Source organism: Microtus ochrogaster, chromosome 26 (assembly GCF_000317375.1).
Source record: "Microtus ochrogaster isolate Prairie Vole_2 chromosome 26, MicOch1.0, whole genome shotgun sequence".
In the NCBI taxonomy this organism is placed as follows: Eukaryota; Metazoa; Chordata; class Mammalia; order Rodentia; family Cricetidae; genus Microtus; species Microtus ochrogaster.
In genome coordinates this window covers 14,858,720-14,872,453 of record NC_022025.1, presented here as the reverse complement: position 1 = coordinate 14,872,453, position 13,734 = coordinate 14,858,720, and the positions used below count along the sequence as shown (strand labels likewise).

At 41.9% G+C, this 13,734-nt stretch overlaps 1 protein-coding gene across 3 annotated transcripts in view; it reads right to left on the bottom strand.

The window, feature by feature from the left end:
• The window catches only part of Lhfpl3 (LHFPL tetraspan subfamily member 3), a 412,169-nt gene that overhangs the window by 33,236 nt on the left and 365,199 nt on the right, over window positions 1-13,734 (bottom strand). The window contains exon 3 of one of the 3 annotated variants that reach the window (XM_026784658.1): window positions 1,330-1,357. The exons of 1 other annotated variant lie outside the window; for it this stretch is intronic. In XM_026784658.1, coding sequence (XP_026640459.1) covers window positions 1,341-1,357 — 17 coding nt within the window. In that variant the 3' untranslated portion in view covers window positions 1,330-1,340. Of the gene's footprint in view, window positions 1-1,309; window positions 1,358-13,734 lie in introns of all 3 variants that reach the window. One more of the 3 variants, XM_026784657.1, reaches the window with a different exon arrangement.

Below are 13,734 nucleotides of genomic sequence, written 5' to 3'. Positions count from 1 at the left end.
GGTGTGATATGTGTATACATGCCAGTGTGCAGGTGTGTGGTGGGGAACAAGTAAGGGTTGTGTTTTATTTGGGGTATTGGGGATTGAACCTGGGACCTCATTCAAGCTAGGCAAGCTCTTTACCACAGGACTATATCCCCAGCCCCAGAGCTGTACCTTATTTATTTAATTAATTATTTTTGTTTTTTGAGACAGGGTTTCTCTGTGTATCCCTGGCTGTCCTGGAGATTGTTCTGTAGATCATGAACTCACAAAGATCCACCTGCCTACACCTCCCGAGTATTGGAATTAAAGGCATGCACCACCACCACCTGGCCTTTTTAAAAATTTTTTCATTTTAATTTTTATGTGCATTGTATCCCATGGAACTGGAGTTACAGACAGTTGTGAGCTACCATGTGGGTGCTGGGAATTGAACTCAGGACCTTTGGAAGAGCAGCCAGTGTTCTTAACCACTGTGCCATCTCTCCAGCCCCCAAAACTGTATTTGGAATGTTCCAGATATACTCCTGTTAGGGACAACCATCTCGCCTCATCAATTGTCTTATTCTAGAGATTTTAATTTGCGCTGTACTAAATTCATTCAGAGTGCAGACATGGTTTGTGTAGGATCAAGAGACCCCACGAGGAGTAGTGAGTGTTTGTGTATATGTGTATACAATGACTGCCTGAGTTAGCTCATACCTATCTTGTAAAGCCATTATCTTTTATCTTTTATAATGTTTTATCCTCCAAATGTGTATATTTGTACATCATATGCCTATGTACAGAAAGGAAATAAATAAACGAGAAGACTCCAACCTCTCTCCATAGCTCCTATTACCTGGTGCAATGAACTCCCATGAAGAGAGTGGTAGTCCATTTAAGACTCCCGGCCCTGAAAACACCAGACAGGTCCGGTACTTGGTGATGGTCATGACCTGTCTAGAGCAGCCTTTGTAGTTCTCCGCCTTGGAGGGGTCTTTTCCAGTTAGGTATGGATAAGCACCTCTATTCTTCAAGCTTACAATCCCAGACTCAGTGCCCGAAAACAGTAACTCACTGCATTCCCCGGGACTCCCAGCTTGCTGGGAAGATAGCAGGCAGCCGGTCCTGTGTTCTTTGGTTCTTACCCTGTGCCGGACTGTGTGTGTGTGTGGGTAAAGCCCAGGTATAGAATCAGGAACAAAGACCCAGGATCTACGCTTTAAAAACAGCTCATGCGGCCCGAGTGCAAAGCGCCGGAAGCGGGAATTGGAGAACATGCGGGGCGGAAGGCAGAAGCACACGAAACATAGCTGTACCCACAAGGAGCCATGCTCACACTTACATGGTGTGGTCTTACACTACCTTAGTTTGCCTTAAGCATTCCCGTCATCTGAGAGTGTGGGAGGGAAAAACAGAGTAGTTAAAAGAAAGTACGTTAAGAGCTCAGCGCCGTCTTCTTGAAGACAAAAGGCAACATTCCTGTTCAGAATCCCGTTCACACGTATTTATGGGGGAGAGGTTTGTACCTAGAGAAGGCTCTATCCTGAGAACCAGACGCGGGAGTCATTCATTGGCCCTGATCCTTGCTAGCTGTTTGACCTTAGACAATTGTTTTATCTTTCTGTATTTTCATTTCCTTATCGGCAAAAGGTAGCACTTACCTTGTGAGGGGAGGACGCCCTTGAGTGACACCCATAAAACACTCAGGATAGTCCTAGTCCATACCCAGAATCCTCTAAGTATTCAAAACAATGATATCACTGCCAACTGCGTCTTTGGCTTCCTTAAAGGAATAAAAATACACAGAAAGCCAATTGACTCAGAGAATCTTAGTTATTCAGTAAGAAAACTCACTCAGGAGAGGACAGAGTAAGAATGGTGTGCGGTGAGAAATAGTTGTGTGTTGTTACAGTTCGTTGAGGGCATTACTTCCAATTCTTGATTATCCCTAAGCAATTCAGAGTGGGATCTGAGGAATGATAACTGAAAACCAATTGTACACACATAGATCAATTAACCTGAAAACCTGGTTCACACCCAGTAATTCGAGCTCTATCTACACCTTCAGGCTCTGTGCTCTGGACAGAGGAGATGCGGTTTCTGCATGTTCAGTTGCTTGAATCCCGTGCCTTTCAGAGAGCTGCTGAAAGGTGCCTGCAGAGGCAATGAGCACCTCTTGCTGGTCCAGGCAAACAGGAGGGTAGCCTCTGTCTCTACGCTCTGGGAGCCATCTAACCAGCATTCACCTAACTTGGCAGGGTGTGCAGACCAAAGAGAAAGAAAGGGACTCTGACAGGGAGGTGACATTTTAGATTAAAGGAAACTTTCAAGCAAAATGCCCTTGAATGACCTTGATGAAGTGTGACTCTGCTCACCACCCCCGGCAGCCATGGTGTGGATCTTTGACCTATGAGCAGGGCATGGCTGTGTTGAATTCAGAACAACCGTGATCACCCTCATAAAAGACTGGGCTCAGTAACATTCCCTCACAGGAGGAAGGGAGGAGTCACCAGGATGCACTGTTTAGGGGAGGGAGAGAAGATCCATAGGTTGTAGCAATTGGTACATTGATGTCCTTCAGTCAAACTGGCTCGCTGAGCTAAACTTGGGGGGAAGCATTTCTTTAGTTTATCATTCTCTGTCTAGCTGGGGTAAGCAGATAGACTCCCATAACTCACAGAACCAGTGCTAGTTAGGCAGTCCTGGTGTATGATTCGTCCTTCAATTTTTAAGTAATCCCCAGTCCCCCACCTCCCAGTGGTGTGCTTGTATATGTGCCCTTCAAAACTAGGTCTTGTAAAACACCCAGTGGAAATAGCAAGGATCCCCCAGTAATGAGCTGTCTGTTCCATGTGTTCCAAGGATATGCAGTTCCTCCCTCTTCAGTGTCTCTGGTTTTACAGACTCCCAACACCCTACACCCAACACGCATTCTTTGCATGCGGTCATCTTCTTGATTCTTTTCTCATTGTTATTTTACATATCACTGGTCCAAGGAAGCTTTCAGGATAGAAAATCTAGGCTGTTCTCCAAGTTTTTTTGCAGTGTAAGAAAGCATGGGATTCCTGTGCTGGCTCATTTTTTGGTATATGAGCATTTGGGCAAAGAGACTTGACATTTTAAAGTTGGACGCTAGAACCGTCCTTCACATGAAATGAAAAGGAACTGTAAATTTTCAGCTGGTGTACTATTGAAGGAAAGGATAATGGAGAACATACCAGAACAGGTGAACTGCAAGCTGTGTCTCAGGAGGCCAACTTGCTCCCTGAAACAGACACGGCTATCTTGTTCAACATTAATAAAACCGTACAGGGTCTGTACCTACACTGTGATGCCTAAGAAGACCACTGCTTCGAGCAGGGTTTGAGTCTTGTTTTTTTTTAATCTTTATTTATTATGTATACAATATTCGGTCTGTGTGTATGCCTGCAGGCCAGAAGAAGGCACCAGACCCCATTACAGATGGTTGTGAGCCACCATGTGGTTGCCAGTAATTGAACTCAGGACCTTTGGAAGAGCAGGCAATGCTCTTAACCACTGAGCCATCTCTCCAGCCCCCTGTTTTTGTTTTTTTTCTAGGCAATTGTGGACTCCCAAGTCCATGCTCTCATTTCTGATGCAGCCTCTCACGATGTTAGGCACAGCGTGCCTCTTGCTGTGGGAGGGGCCTAGGGTGGTTGTGATCATAGCTTCGTGGGTACAGCACAGAAGCTGGCTTTTAAAAGACATGGTCTTAGATCTTCCCAGTCACAGGCACTGTGTCAAGGACATGGATTACATTACTCAGGCTGCGGAACACAAAGAGACACCTTGATTTGCTTGACACCTTTCTAAAGGGATTCTATTTGTGCCATTAGAACGTGGCTCAGGCAGCAGACACACAGGAAGAAGAGACAGGGGTGACTCAAAGAAGCAGAGGGACTTTTCAACCTGAAAAAACCCAGGTCTAATAATGAATTGATGTTTGCAGAAATAATGACTTTTAAACAGGATTATTGAGCAATTAGTCAAATTATAGTTAGGATGGGAAATAGGCGATTTCAAAGGGAATCGTTAAGAGAAAGCTCTTATTGTGCTTTGCCGTTTTCATCTTGCATCATTATCCTGCATTTTCTTCCACATCAAATGAAGGTCATTATTTTGGCCAGTGAGATAGAGGCAGGTAGGTTTTTGTTTGTGGATGGTACAAAGAAGCTACCTCTCTTGGAGTATTAGTGAGCTTTCTTAGCTCACAGGGCACACCTGGAGGTCTGTAACCATTGATGCAGGGAAGACAACCCTTGGCAACATCATCAAATGCAGGATACATTTTAGTAAAGTGTTCAGTGGTAGTCACTTCTGAGTTCTGTTCTGGGGTGCAGTCCATTCCCAAGGCAAGTCAGAGGTCTCCCCAGGTATTAACTGTCAGTCTGACAGAACCCAGAGACACATGGGAGATGGGCCTCTTGGGGGGCTGTCATACATTATTTGGGGTGGCATTGTGTTCTTACTGGGATCCTGGACTGAATAAGTGAATAGGGGAACTGAGAAGAAGCATCCTTGCATGAATTGTTGCCATTTCCTGGTGGATACAATGTGAACAGCTCTCTTAAGCCCCTGGGAGTGTGACTTTCCCTCTATGATGGAGCAGTTAGATGAAACAAACCCTTTACTCCTTAAGATACTTTTGTTAGGGTATTTTTACCTGTTACCATTACAGCAACAGGAAGAGAAATCACAGCAGCAGGCATTGGCTGTTTCTATGGAGGAAATAATAGAACAGGTTTCACCACCAGAGGAGGGCTGATGGCTGGGTAGCCACGAGAGTCTTTCTGTGTCCTATGCTCATCTCGTCACAGTGGTTGACTTTTTTATTTTTAAAGTTTTATTTTATTTTATGTGTATACCTGTTTTGCCTGCATGCGTGTATATACATCACATGCATGCCCCATGCTAAGGGGACATTAGCTCCCCTAGAACTGGAGTTAAGGACAATTAGGAACTGCCATATGGGTGCTGGAAACTGAACTTGGATCCTTTGCAAGAGCAGCAAGTGCTTTAGACCTCTGGGGCTTTTCTCCAGGTCTATAAAAACCTTGTAAGGGGTGCACAGACTGATTCAGGAGGACTGCTGCTTGGTGGCGGTTGGGAGCAATAAAGAATCACTCTTAGCCCCCTGTAAAGGTAGTGTAGGAAAGATGAAGTATTCGTGGTGCAGAAGAGGAGGAGAATTGGGGAGATGAGGAAAGAGGGATGATGGGGGAGTCCCCTCTGTGTGTTGTGATTACCATTAATGAATAAAGAAACTGCCGTGGCCTGTTGATAGGCCAGAACTTAAGTAGATAGGAAAAACTGAACTGAATGCTGGGAGGAAGAAGGGCAGAGTAAGAGAGATGCCATGGGGCCGCCGCCAGAGTTAGACATGACGAAGTGAGTGGTGGCAGTAGGCCACTGCCATTTGGAGATACACAGATTAATAGAGATGGGTTAGTTTACGATATGAATTAGCCAGAAATATGCTTAAGCTATTGGCCAAACAGCATTGCAAATAATACAGTTTCTGTGCGATTATTTTGTGGCTGGGTGGCCAAGACCAATGAACAGCCCCCTCCCCCAACAGAGGGAGGATCAGTGTGAGAAGGGCAGAGCAATCTCTCTGCCTGTGCTGGATGATGGATGGGGCCCTCCCTGCCCTTCCTCATCTCCAATCTTGCTTTCTCTGACACCAGGAATGGTGAGGTTGTTTTCCTGTGATATAATGATAGCATTGGGAAGGAACATGAGGCTCTCATCAAGAAAGTGTAATTCTCCATGTTGAGTACCTTTTTGAATTATAATAGGACACGAGGTTAGTTGTTGCAGGAATTATTTTGAAGATACTTTCACTTTTATAGTAGCGCTAATAATTAGAAGCAGCTGGAAAGCGTATTGGGCTAGTGGTCAATGAGATTCATGGACTAGGCAGAGAAAGGTAACAATGACAGGTCTGCACACAGGAAGAGACGTGTGGGAAGGGAGATTCCTCAGAGTTCAGGAATAGCTGATGTCAGCACAAGCCCGCATAAAACATAATACATATTGTAATGGCGTAAACGAATGCGGACAGATTGGAAAAAAATATATATAGCTTTAATGGAGAAATAGACTTACAGAACCACCGTTCCGCAGAGACCAGGAAAGCAGAAGTGAGCAGTGAGCGTGGTGAGCGCACGCCAGATTTATAGATAAACATTAGCCCGAGGCGAACATGCCCCCTAAGGGGCGGGACTTATCCCTACAACATATTAGACTTCAGAGAGGATGGGGCTGGAGCCCAGTGCTTAGATAGCAGATGGGAGGTCTTGGACTCGATCTTTCTTTTAAGAAGAAAAAAAAGACATCAATCACTGTCCCTGTTGGTCTCATCTACTTTCCCCAATTTCTTTTAAAGTTCTTTGCTGCACATTTACACGGAGAGGCACAAGAAAGTGTGCTCCTGAGACACAGGCTGACTCTGGCTAATTGACTCAGATCCAGCTTATGCTGAGTGTAGATGGAGAGACTCCGAGAAAGATTCCACCTTAGCTACGTGGTCAGCCTCAAAATAAACTTCTCTGTCCCTGTAGGCTTTGAAAACGATTCCTCAGACCACGGGCCTCTGAGAATTCTCACTACTGGAAAAGACATCTTTTATTTTTATCATTGGTAAAACAATACACATTTCTTTCGTTCCAGCCAAGACAAAGGCAGCGGTGCATAGAGTGTGTCTGTTTTTCCACCGTATGGAAAATGGGAGATGGTGGTTTTTGTTCATTTGTGCTTAGAAAAGGCGTAGCGTTACCCCCACCCAAGGCTGTCTTTCTTGTTTATCTTACAGGAAGGGCTTTTTGCTAGTCAAAGGATTCACTAAACATCATAGTTACTCTTACTGCTGTGGGTCAGTTAACAGGCTGGAATTCTGTTTATTAAATGGCATCGTTTGTAGTACCCAGGATATTAAGAAGACAGTTGTTATGTTTCCACTGATTTAACATGAGCTTGAGTAAGCAGCTATCCCTTTTACTTGAAACTTTAGAAAAAGTACCTAAATGTCCCTCTGAGTACTTTTTAAATTTTTATTATTATTTATTTATTTTTAATTGAAAAAATTTCTGCCTCCTCCCCGCCTCCCATTTCCAGTATTTTATTTATTTATTTATTTATTTATCTATTTATTTTGCATCTGGGTGAGTTACAGTATTCCCTGGGAGTGTGGAGTCTATGGTTTAATTTCTTACTTCCCAGGTGGTAGTAGATAATAGGTGAAATCCTGACTGTTGACCAATTTTTTTCCCCTCAAATGTCTTGCCTCCCAGCCTTCAGTGTTCACTGGTGGAAGGGAGCCATGAAAGGAACAGACAGGAAATAAAGTCCTAGGGAAGAAATCCAGGGGGACACTATAAGTTAATGTTGGAATCAAAGAAGTCTTCCTAGGGCTTGACAAGGTCTTGGTCATCAGTTGTCCTGTCAACTTTTTTATTTTCATGGAGTGGCAAGCAGAAACTCTGGGTAGAGTGGTAGAGTTCTTAATTTAGGATCTAGGATTCCCTATCACAATGTTTCCCATTTTTCAGTAGAAGAACATTTAAAGTCATTGGTACCTCTCAGGTTGAGTATCTGTATCAGAAATGCTTGTATCTTGTATTTTGGAATATGTCTATGTACATAATGAGATATCTTGAGTATGGAATCTAATTCTAACACAAATTTATTGTTTTCATGTACATGTAACCTGAGGTTTGGCTCGATATTTTTAGTCTGCCTGTTTGGATTGTGACTCATCTCGTGAGCCCTGGTCTGGAATTTTCCACTTTTCACAAGTTGATGCTCAAAAGTAACAGATTTGGGAGGATTTGAGGTATTTATACTAAGGTGTTCAACTTGTTTAGTATGTATATACCAGGCTTGCCCGCAGAATTTTCCAGAGATTTCATCTCTTTGTAAGGAAGCTAAGAGTAAAGTTAGAAAACTTAACTTCTCCAATAAAATAAAGAGGAATGATGTTCCCTCCATTCATATCTCTATACTCAAAATTTGAACAAAACCCAGATGCCTTTAAAATCCTCTAGTAAGTTTTTTCAACTTGTATTTGGAAAACACTTCCTTTAGAAATCTTATTATCTACATAACTTTCAACTGAGAATTTTTATCAGAAAAACGCTATATTTTATTCTTATAATTAGTAAAGCAAAACAAAAAAACATTCTTATTGAGCCAAGAATCCTCCTGCTAGCGGAGACTGCTTATTTGATTCCCAGCTGCCCAGACCCGAAATAATCACACGGAAGCTATATTAATTGCCCAACACTGCTTGACCAATGACTCTAGCGAATTCCTAGCTAGCTCTTACATCTTAAATTATCTCATTTCTATTAATCTGTGTATTGCCATGTGATTGTGGCCTACTGATAAGATTCCATCCAGCGTCTTTCCCCTGCGGCGGCTACATGGAGTCTTCCCGACTCTGCCTTTTTTCCTCCTCTATCTGCTTGGAATTCCCGCCTTACTCTAATCTGCCCTGCTGATGGGTCAAAGCAGCTTCTTTATTAACCAGTGGTATTCACAGCATGCAGAGGGGAATCCCACAGCATTCTCCAGAGCACATCCTTGAAGTTTAATCCAAGAACCGGCCTAGCTAGAATGTGTTTCTGGTGTCTTCTCTTGTCTGTGAACTTCTCCCCTTAGTTTATACCGTCTTCCACCTCCACTATGTTAGCTGGTAACTCTCTTACATGGGATGGATGTGTTTAGCACATTTTTATTAATGAAGCCCATATCCTACATATTTGAAGGCTTCGGTTAAAATTTATATTTACAGGCTGGATAGATAGTACAGTCAGTGGTTGAGTGCACTTGTTGCTCTTTCAGAAGAACTGGATTTGATTCTTACCACCCACAAGGTGGCTCATACACATCTGTAACTGCAGTTCCGGGGATTTGACACTTTCTCTGACCAGGCATGCACACGATGCACAGACAACCCGCAGGACAATTACTCATTAACACAACACGATCAAGATATACTGTATGAAATCTTTTTAAAGAAGGAAGATGAAAAATTACGTTTATTTATTATTTACTTATTTTTGCATGTATGAGTGTGTTTGTGGTACATGTGCCACGACACATGTGTCGGGATCAGAACACAGCTTCTTGCAGGCATTGCTTCTGTCTTTCAGATTGAATCAGACTGTGAGGCAAATGCCTTTACCTGCTGAGCCATCTTATTGGCCTATGTCCGTATCTGCCATTTCTCTCCAAATATTGGGTTATGTTGTGTTTCTCATAACATTTAACTGACAATAAAAATTCAGGATAAATCTGCTCTTATGAAGTGGTGTTTTTAATGAAACTGTTAGCTTGATAAAACAAAAATCTGGGCTTAGAGCCTATCACATATGTGGCATGAACCACCCTCTGGTTTCAGGAATGAAATTGTGCACTTAAAATACACCTGAAACATCTCACCAGGCTCCAGGTAGTTAACTCCCTTGTTTGACAACCTCACCAGTTTAACGCTGCCACACTGTCCTTTCTCTGGGGTGACATGTAACTAAAAGCACACTTAGACCTTTCTCTGTGGGGATATTTCTCTCTCCTTGACAGTCTCTCTCTGTTCTGTGTCTCACAGACTAGGAACTTGCTGGGAACTCCCTGAGGGAGTGACCCTTCCCCTGCTAACTGCTTCCTTCTCCTCCCAGGTCAGAATCCTCTCCTACGGTCAGAATTCATCCCCTGGTAGAAATACAAGTGTGTTAGAACTTCTTCTTGGTTGTTGCAGCATTGTTGCTGTTTCCAAAAACAATTTTTAAAGAAAGAGAATGCGCTATATGATTTTTATTAAAAACAGAAAGGATGTTCCTCTGCATGAGTACTTTTTAATAGTGAAGGCGTCAGTCACACATGTGAATTTAAACCTCGGTTCCTAAGTTTCTCTAGACTTTTTCTCATGCCATTTTCTCAAGGCGTGCTGGGGGAGCTCCTTTAGCCGACAGCCTTTAAGACACTGGCCCACTTTGGGCGTGGTCTCATGTACTATATATGCAGATATAAAACATGCATGGACCTCTTAGCTGCTGGAATCAGTTCCAGTTCCTTGCACACACAGAGGACTGTGGATCGCTATTCTTTATGTGAGTTTACCTCCTAATAAATAAACCTTTATTATACTCCATTCTGGGCTAATGTGGAAATCTTTTGTATGACAACAAAGGGTCACTTGTGTCTTGGGTATGATATTAGGCAGACTACATATAGATTTTCATCATTGTCTGCAGGGCAGTGCTGTTCTTAGATACTGATTGCACTTTAATAAAATCAGAATACAAACTAAATACTATTCTTACAAACCGAGTCTGAAAAAGAAGCAACGAAATAGGAACATGCCACAATTCATCCATAAAATGCAAAAGATAATTATTTCAAGAACAATATTTAGAATTCTTTGTATCTTTATGTCATCTCTACTGAGCCTCATCACCTAATTGAGAGACTAAGAGACCAACCTTTAAATTAAAAGAAAGAACTGACTTACACTAAAGTAGAGGTTCTTTTCAATAGAGGTGTGTATGTGTTTCGGATGCCTGGGAACTTTGCCAAACTGGATGTCTTCTCCTATCTACATAAGGTTGAGATTCCTTGGGGAACAAAGGTCTGACATGAGGAGCTTTTCTGTAGAACGAAAAGACTCCCTGCATGGAGCTTATGTATGCATCATCTCTCCCTTCCCTTCATCTAAGAATCAAAAGATAGCTCCTTGCAGAAAGACAAGGAGTATTTATGTAGGTTAATAACTTAATACTTTATATAGGTTAAGCCCTGATTTCTTGGATAAGTTTTAAGAACAGTTCTACACCATGTTGATAGAATGGGTAACACTTCTATTTAGTAAGGTTGCGTAGATTCTCCAAAGCAGTACGGGAAGTACTGAAGGCTAGTGAGGAGTAAACATTCATTTATTCAAACATCACTTATTTAGAAGCAGAAAGATTATGAGATGAAGACTAGCCTGGGCTGCATGGCAAAATTCTGTATATTAAAAAGTCACTTACATAGCTGGGCATGGTGGTACATACCTTTGACTTCAGCACTTGGGAAGCAGAGACAGGTGGATTTCTGTGAGCTCAAGGCTAACCTGGTCTATTATAGTGAAATCTAGGCCAGTTAGGGCTACAAAGTGAGACACTGTCTCAAAAAATATCTCTTGCTTTGTTTCCAAATAATGCCTGTCAAATGATATGATACATGTTTCAGAGTGTGGCAACTGAAATCTTACATGGGCATTGTAGTCAGCCTTAGTTTAAATTTGGTATTTTTTTTTTCTGTGTGTCCTAAGCCAAATTATTTAATGCCAGTAAGGTTCAGTTTCTTGTATTCAATTGGAGATAATGTTAGTACTTACTTCATGTGATTATTATGAGGATTAAATGACATAGAATGCAATGTAAAATACTGTCAGTTTTAGTGACTACAGAATTACTGAAGAATATTTAGGGATGGGGTGTATTTCACTTACTTAGCTGGCATGAGAACCTGGGTTTAATCCCTAATATCATAAATAAAAGTATGTAACTTAATGAAGAAGATAAATCCATTTAATCTACACTTCTCACCATAGAAAGAACTTATTTGACTGGCAATAAAGTGAAGTTACAGGAAACCAGGGGTGTACATTTAACCTCTGTGTGGTTTGATCAGCTATGGGTAGACCAGATGTCCCTGTCTGTAGCCCTGCCATCCTACAAATGACAATTGAGAAATCAGAGTGACAGTAAGTGAACAACCAGCTTTGATGGTAAAGAATGACACATGATTATACTCAAGGGCTTTCATTCATAGAGGAGTAGGCTGCCAGAGCTGAAGTACTTTTTTAAACTTTAAACCAAACCAACTGTTTAAGAAACTGAGGTCAGAACCAAGGGTTCCTGATTACACACCTAGTGTTCATTGTGTATATTTCTTCAGAAAACAGAAATCTTCACTATCATGAAATATTGGGAGAGATGTTTGTTTACCTTGCTATTGTTGAACTGTGGGATTATTCCAAACATATTTTCAGAACCCAAATATCAGAACTGGTACGATTTTCATTTGTCCTGAGGTACCAAACTGCCATCCTTTGAGACACGGTCTCAAAGTGAATAGTTCTTATCCAGCTCTGGCAGCTTTACACACTCCTCTCCCTCCTACTCAGCACCAAGTTCAGTCAAATTGTTTTTTCCCCATTCCTCCTCCTTATCTGTGATTGATCGATTGATCAATTGGTTGTTGAACTTGCTCTTCCATCCACCTGGAATTCCTGTTGTCAAACCAGCTTCTCAACATTGCAGACGAAGGAGGCTACATCAAATGTCTTCTCTGAATGCGACCCAGGGCAGTTACTTGGTTGCTGTCTAGCATGTGACCTCCCTTAAACTTTTTGCACAACACTTTTCATTCTCAGAAATGTCCTTGCCATTAAAACATTTTCATTGTCTGTCTCTCTCATCATACAACAAACTTCTATAGAACAAGATTTTTGCTTATTTGGTTCCCTACTTCTCATTTTCTAGAATCATGTCTAGCACATAGTAAGTGTTTAGTGTTCACTGAATTGACCCGAATGAATGAACTCATGTGTGAATGTGTGGGTTCCCCTCTGGGATCATACCTAGTCTGTGCTTACCTTCTTGCTGGTGCTGTTCATGTCTATATAGACTCTCAGACACTTTAGTAACACGTGAGGCATCAAGAGAGAAAACCTAAAAGTCCTTTTACTGATAGAGCACACAGAAAAATATGTGGGTAAATTAGACAATGCTTAAGGGGTAGCTGTTCTCATTCTAGTTGGTGAGAATCAGTAAGCTGGTGTCTAAACGGTTAAGTGCCTAAATGCACATAGCTAATAAATTGAAGGGCCAGGCTTTGAACCTAGGGTATCTGGCTCCAGAGACTACACTGTTAACTGCTATATGAAATCATAGTGGGAACTGTAATAGTGAAAAATAAATACAAGGTAGGCCAAATGGCTAAAGGAAAATAAAAAATGTCTGAATGTTTATTGAAAAATGTAAGGATACAAATTAGGCTATAAGTATCTCCTATTTGCATCAAATTAAAAGGTATGTATCTATCTATCTATCTATCTATCTATCTATCTATCTATCTATCTATCTATCTATCTATCTATCTATCTATCTCTATCTTCCCAAGGCTTCAGTGACCTGAAAACATCAATAGAGATGAACACACTTTGCAGCACTAGAATTCTAATACAGGAATTCCTTGGGCATGTTCTATCCAATTTATCATCAGAATTAAGCTGTCCTCTCTGCATGCAGGGCCAGGCAGGACTTGCTGGATGGATTATGTACATGTGACTTGACTGGTAAAAGTCAGTGGAGTGGTGGAGGCTGTGAGCCGGCTTTTGTTTACCTACCCTGTGTTCAATGACAAGGGTTTGTTTATTTCCTGGCGGTTGGATTTGCTATCTTGGTCCCCCCCTGCTCAGGTAGACCCCAGTAATGTCTAAAAGACCTAGACAAACAATTCCAAGACGTAACTGATGCCATGGAACGTGGATGTCAGGAGCCAGAGGCTGGGAGTCGAAAGAGAGGGATGATTCGGAAGGAGTTGGAGGCTGGGATCTGTTAGAGTCAGGACAGGTTGCTAATTGAGTTAACCCTACTGTCTTGTTTGACCTTTTCCACCGTGAAACACTGAACAGAAAGATCCTAAGGCAAAATGGTGGCCCACAGGAGGGAAAGAGCTGTCTGAGCTGTTTTTTTTTTT